This window comes from Orycteropus afer, unplaced genomic scaffold (genome assembly GCF_000298275.1).
Source record: "Orycteropus afer afer isolate SDZICR_OR568_19922 unplaced genomic scaffold, OryAfe1.0 scaffold00751, whole genome shotgun sequence".
NCBI lineage: Eukaryota > Metazoa > Chordata > Mammalia > Tubulidentata > Orycteropodidae > Orycteropus > Orycteropus afer.
In genome coordinates this window covers 413,695-419,903 of record NW_006922338.1, presented here as the reverse complement: position 1 = coordinate 419,903, position 6,209 = coordinate 413,695, and the positions used below count along the sequence as shown (strand labels likewise).

The following is a 6,209-nucleotide window of genomic DNA, read 5'->3' as shown; positions in this document are numbered from 1 at the left end:
CAGACAGGTCCTGGCCGAGCGCGCGAGTCCGGGGCGGCAGGTGTGTGGCCGAGCAGGGCGCGAGCGCCGCCCCCGTCGCCTGCAGGCTGCCGCGGGGGTGCGCAGAGGCGCGGGTCTCCCGGGTGCCCGCGCGGTGATGGGGTGTCAACAGCGGGCACGGGGAGAGGGACAGGCGGCCGGCATCCGTCAGGTCACCAGCCCCTGACAGCCGCCCGTCCGCCCGGGACAGGGGAGGGGCCGCAGGGGCCAGGGCCAGCCAGGGAGGGGACAGAACGGACCCAGACGCCCAGGAAGCCTAGCAGGCTCCTTTCCAAAGCACACCAGGGAGCCTGCCCTCCCAGCTCTTGGCTCTTCTGGAGAGGGGCTGAAGGAATTGCTTCACCCCACAGCCCCAGGCCCCATCATGGCCACCGGCTTAGATGGTACCACAAGCTCACCTCTTGAGGAGGTGTCACCCCTAGCCTCGGTCCCCACTCCCCTGAACCTGCTGTGACCGCCCCTCCCAACTCTCCTGGGAAGACCTTGAGGGGTGAGGTGAGACCCGGGAAGGGCCTGGACGTCCCTGGACATACTGTGGATCCCTGCCCCCTGGTGTCCTTGTGGCCAGAGCTGCTTCAGAGTCCTGTCCCAGGGTCCCCGGGCACCAGGGTGCTCCCAACCTGCCTGGCGTTCCCCACCCAGCCCGGGCCTGGGTCCTAACTGAAATTTTCTAGTCAGCCAGCTCCATTCTGGGGTGGTGACCAAGGGAGGGCTGGCCTCTGAGGCACCCCGAGCATCAGTGTCCGCTCCGGGAAGGAGGTGTGTGATGGTGGAATCCAGCAGAGGTGTGGTGCAGGGCAGGCATGATGCGGACAGCTCACTCTGCTGTGGGCTTCCAGGGTGACTCTAGCTCACATCAGGGGGCAGGGGTGCCCTGGAGGGGAGGGCTGGCCCTGTGGGAGGCTCTGGGTGTTGTCCCTGGATTTGAGCATTAGATGTAGTCTAGCAACCTCTCAGGCCTCAGATTTTCTGTGTGTTGGGGTGACGCCCTCCCCCCAAGGTTTTATGCTGGGACGCAGTCTCCCAGATCAGCCACAGACCATGGTCAGCTGTGGGCAGGGTCTTCCTGGGGTGTTGGACACCATGCCTGGGAGTCTGAAAAGACCAGGGCCATGAGGTCTGGTGGGCAGTGTAAGTTTCGTGATACCAGAATGAAGGCCAAGTGTCCCTCCTGACCCTGCTGGGTGGCTGCCCCTCCCCTCCTGGGAGAAGTCTGCAGTCTGGGGTTGGAGGGAGCACCATGGCAGCCCGGTGCTCAGTCTTTCCCTCTCTGATGCCTGGCGTGGCCCAGCTGACCAGCTGACCATGCAGGTGGCCCCAGGCTGGGGGACAGCTGGAGTGGCCTTCTCGCCAATAGCCCTGCAAAGTGTGGGGGAGGGAGGCCAGCTCCCTCCTTCTGTCCTAAGACCCTTCTGAGACCAAGAGGACGAAGTTTCTTATTGCGGGAGCCACCCAGAGGGCAGGAGTGGCCCAGGTCACCCTGAGAGCCCAAGGTTGACTGTCTGAGGCTGTAGGACAGACAGGTCTGGCTGGCACGGGAGACAGGCTTGAAGGAGGCGGCATGGAGCTACTAGTCGTGTGAGACAAGGCTGGCCCAGGTGACTGTGCAGCCCCAAAGAGTGCGAAGCCAGGGCACCCCACCCTGTGTCATGAGGTCCAGGAGGGCACCCAAGGGGGTGGCATGGTGAACACACTATTGGACATCCAAGAGGGGCTGGTGGGGAGGGCAGGTAAGGGCCCTGAGCCTGCACCTGGGGTTGCTGAGAATGGCCACAGTGGGAAGTGTCCCGGGTGTGGGCCAGGCCATTTGGTCTGGGTTAAGTCATCAGTGCTAGCCCCTGTAGCATGTCGTCAGCACACCTGCTCCCACAGCCGGCAAGCACTGTGCCCCGTCCCACTTTCCTGCCAGAATGGGGCCTCAGGGCAGGCATCTGCCTACAGCCAGTTCCCAGGGTGGGTCATGACCCTTGGTTGGCCCCCACTCCTGCATGTTGGGGTGTGCCTGGCCCAAGTGGTGGCTGGCACCCTAGTGGGTTTGGGACATGGTCTTGTGTTGGCCTTGGCAGGGTGCTGGAAGGAGTCAGGGTCTCTGGGTGCTTCCACTCATTGGGGCCCTTAGGCAGCTGCCTGCTTGTTTTCTCCCTGCAGCTGGCATCTGGGCATTAGGACCCCAAGGCCCCACCGTGCACCCCCAGCCTCAGGGCCTTGTCTCAGCCATTAATCTCTGCCTACTGACGCCCAACTGTTACCCTCATGAAGGCTGGGACTGAGCAGGCAAGGGTGGAAGTGGGAATGGGTGCAGGGGAGGGAGGCAGTGGTGTGGGGGGCAGGGGAGGATATGAGAAGCAGGGCCTGGAGAAGGAAGGGGGCGGTGCACTTGGGGGGCCAGCCAGGGTCTTCGGCACCTGGGGCAGGTTCTGTCTCATCCCCCCAGGGTCTGAACCAGGGCAGTGCAAGGGCTGGGCTGCTGGCAACTCTGGGCACCAGCCCTGGCTGGGCATAGTGAAGCTGGTGTCAGCTGAGTGGGTGGTGACCTTGCTTGGCTTACATCCCCACGTCCACAGATGTGTCTCTCCCTCTGGGTACACAGAGACCCTCAGGCCCAGAACACTGGGCCTCCTGGGTGCGTCTCTCCTCACCCACCGCAGGAGGCCTTAGGAACCTCCAGGGAGCGCCAGCCCTGAGGGTGCCCCAGAACCCAGCCTGGCTGTGCAGGCTCCTGGTACCAGGAACTGTGGCCAGGAGGGCTGTAGGCCGAGGGCTGACATGGAGGGAGGGTCCCAATAGCACCAAAAGAAACCAAAACCAAACTCACTGCCATCAAGTCGATCCTGACCCATAGCGTCTCCCTTTGGGTTTCCAAGGCAGTAAATCTTTACGGAAGTAGATTGCCTGTGTTCCTTCTGTGGAGTGGCTGGTGGGTTTGAACTGCCAACCTTCTGGTTAGCAGTCAGATGCCTCAGGCACTGTGCCACAAATCCCACCTCCAGGGTCACAGCATCCCACCCCCAGCACCGACCCTCAGCCTCCATTCCCAGAACACGGAAGTGGCAGGTCCTGACACCACCTCCAGGAAGCCTGCCCTCCTCTGCCCTGCTGGTCCCCCTGGGAAGAATCCCAGGACTGGAGTCCCTACCCAGGCCTGGTCCTCCTGAGAGAAGCAGCCCCACCCTGAGTGTGCACGCCCCCTCCCCCAGCAGCAGTGCTGCCTCCTCCCTACCTCCCAGCCCCCACCCCCATGAGTCGGGCCCCACTCAAGGTGGGAGGGGCTGCCCTAAAAACTGGCGGGAGAGGCTGAGCGGGAGTGAGCTCCCCATCTAGGGAGGCATTCCAGCTGGGGCAGGGTCTCTTGAGTCACAACGGTGCTGGCCAGGCAGGCAGGTGGGGCGAGAGGCTCTGGCCGCCTGCCTGCCTGCCCGCCTGGGGCCGACAGCCGCCATATGCTCAGGAAGGGGAGCCGCCGTGCTGCGTCCTGCGGCCCCAGGGCCGCCTTCTTGGCCTGTCATAGACGATTTTCCCCGCCTGAGTGGCAGGCAGTGGCGGGCGGGGGCATGGGGTGCAGAGTCCTCTTCCCAGCCCGGACCCCAACACTTCTGTGCCCCAACCAACGGGACCTGCCACTTCAGGGCTGGTGCCGTGAGGGGCTCAGGCTTTTGACCCCAGCGTCCTGCCCAGCGCCCCCCATGGTGGCCATCCTGGTTGGGGACCCTGTGAGGAGGCCGTGGGCGGGCACCAGAGGCCCACAAAGGGTGGACGGGCAGCCGAGCGCCCAGAGCTGTGCGGGGGGCAGGCTGCGCAGTTGTGGCTAATGTGTATGCTAAGTGGTTCTGACAGGGTCGCTCACAGGGAGAGTGCCACCACCGCCGCCGCCCGCCAGGCCGTAAGGCCAGCCGCCACTGTGCAGGCAGAGCGGGCAGTGTGAGGCCAGGAGGGGCGAGCACTGCGCTCTGGACAGCCCAGGGCAGCGAGTGGAGGGGACCGCCGCGAGGCGGAAGGGGACATCCTGAAGGGAGGAGAGGCAGACGTGGGAGGGGCGGACACCAGCAGCTGGTCCAGCCCCTGCTTGGGCCACTTGTCTACATCCAGGCTGCGCAGTGGGGGAGTGTAACCCCTCAGGCCCACCACAGAGACCCCACTGACTCCTCCGTCCTGCCCTGCACGTTCAGGTCCCCAGGGGACCCCTTTCGGCCCTGAACCCCAATGCCCTCCTCACACCTCACTCCTGGGTCCCCTTCCTGGACGCTGTGGGGCCAGGCTGGGGTCCTGGAGGGTGGGCACAGGGCCGAGCAGCGAGGGCAGGCAGCGGGTGCTGAACCCTGCGAGATACGTTGTGGCAGTTCCCACGCTGCCTGAGGCCCGCCCGGAGCGAACACTGCTGGTGGCTTTAATTGCCTTCACATTCGATCACTGCCCCGTGACAGGCCTCTTACACCAAGCGCCCCAGCCCGACGGGCCGTGCTCGGACCCAGACTGCAGGGCCCAGGTCTGGGGGACATCTACAACATGGGGATGGGGTGAAGGGTGGGTACTTTCTTCCTTCCCACCCCCTAATGGACTCCTACACTGGAAAAGCCAGCACCTGGGACATCCTCTGCCCAGCACCCAGTCCTGGCCCCAAACCCTGCCCAGTGCCCCCCCCCCAACTCTATGCTAGGCCTGATGGAACACAAGAACCCCCCGTGGGCACTCCCTCCTGTCCACCGGCCTGGCTGGGACTGGGCCACGCTTCCCCTAGTCCCGTTGCGAGGCCCCAGCCTGTGCGCCCCCCGCACAGCCCCCGGAGGGAGCAAGACCGCGGGTGAAACCAGTGCTACAAACCAAAGATGCTTTATTTGGTCCATCGGAGCCTGAGTCTGGACCCCGCCCACGGGGACTGGGACCTCGAGGACGGAGCTGACAGTTGATAAAATAGCCTCTGTGTCAGAACGCGGCATTTACAGGGTTAAAAATAGTCACAGCTCAGAGAAAAGGGGGAAATAAAAAGGAGGCGCGAGGGGAGGGGGCGCCTCGCTGTTCCCACCAGGCCGCGGGGCACTGAGGGGCCCTGAGGGTGGCGGCCCGGCAGCCGAGCTCCCTGGGTGTCCCAAGTGGGTGGCGGCGGGAGGGGTCCCGCCTGTGTGCCTGGGTGGGGCTAGCCCCACTGCGACCCTGTCTGCCACGGGGCCACCTCACCACACGCAGGGCCCCCCAGCACTGCTGCCCCGTCATGGCTTCGGTCCTGGGGGCCAGGAATTGCATAGTGTCGCCGGGGGGGCAGCAGAACAGTGTCCCCACAGTCGCCCAGCAACAGCCTCCTGGGTGGGACCACACCCACCCCACTGCTGGACACCAGTGGAGCCCCAGATGGGCTTCTGACCCGACGGGGGCCGTGGTCCTGCGGGCTGAGAGGTCAGCCATCTCTCCCACACAAGACCCCGCCCCACGGGGAGAGCAGCTGGCCTCTGAACCTGTATCCCCGAGGCCAAGGGCGGAGGGGACGCGTGGTCCATGGCTGGTGGCTGGCTCGAGGTATTTGCTTTACAGCCAGGAAGCCCTGGCCAGGCCGACTGGCCCCAGGGCGAAGGCGGGTGGGGGTGGGGAGGGGCCCCCCCGGGCTCCCCAGGGGTCCTGAGATCCGTCCCAGCATCCTATTCCTGGGTCTCCCTCCTAAAGTGCGTGCAGGCGGGCACAGCCAGCCCAAGCGGCAGACCAAGGGGTCAGAGCGGTCGAGGCCCGTGCAGGCCAGCGACCTCGGGCGTGAGTGGGGGGCTGTGGGTGCCCTTGGTGGCCGTCCAGTCGCTGAGGAAGGCCTGGGCAGCCTTCCGATGTGCCAGGCGGTGTGTGATGGAGAAGCCGGCATTACCTTCCAACTGGGACAGGATCACGAGGACCTGCCTGGGGGAGGGGGCCAGTGAGGGCCAGGGGCCCACCTGTTCGGGGCATGCATCGGGGAGTGCACCTGCTCAGGGGCTGTGTGTGAGGGGGTGCACCTGCTCAGGGTCTGTGTGTGCAAGGGGCCCACCTGTGTGTGCGTGCTGTGCTCGTGGGGCGGAGCCCGCCTGTGCAGGGTCTGTGTGTGCGTGCTGTGCTCGTGGGGCGGGGCCCGCCTGTGCAGGGCCTGTGTGTGTGCTGTGCTCGTGGGGCGGGGCCCGCCTGTGCAGGGTCTGTGTGTGCGTGCTGTGCTCGTGGGG

General features: G+C 65.4%; 1 protein-coding gene across 1 annotated transcript in view; it reads right to left on the bottom strand.

The window, feature by feature from the left end:
• Positions 1 to 5,735: 5,735 nt before the first annotated feature.
• Positions 5,736 to 6,209, bottom strand: part of CAPN15 (calpain 15) — a 5,538-nt gene continuing 5,064 nt past the window's right edge. Inside the window, exon 11 of the mRNA XM_042783225.1 lies at positions 5,736 to 5,913. Coding sequence (XP_042639159.1) covers positions 5,736 to 5,913 — 178 coding nt within the window. The remainder of the gene's footprint in view (positions 5,914 to 6,209) is intronic.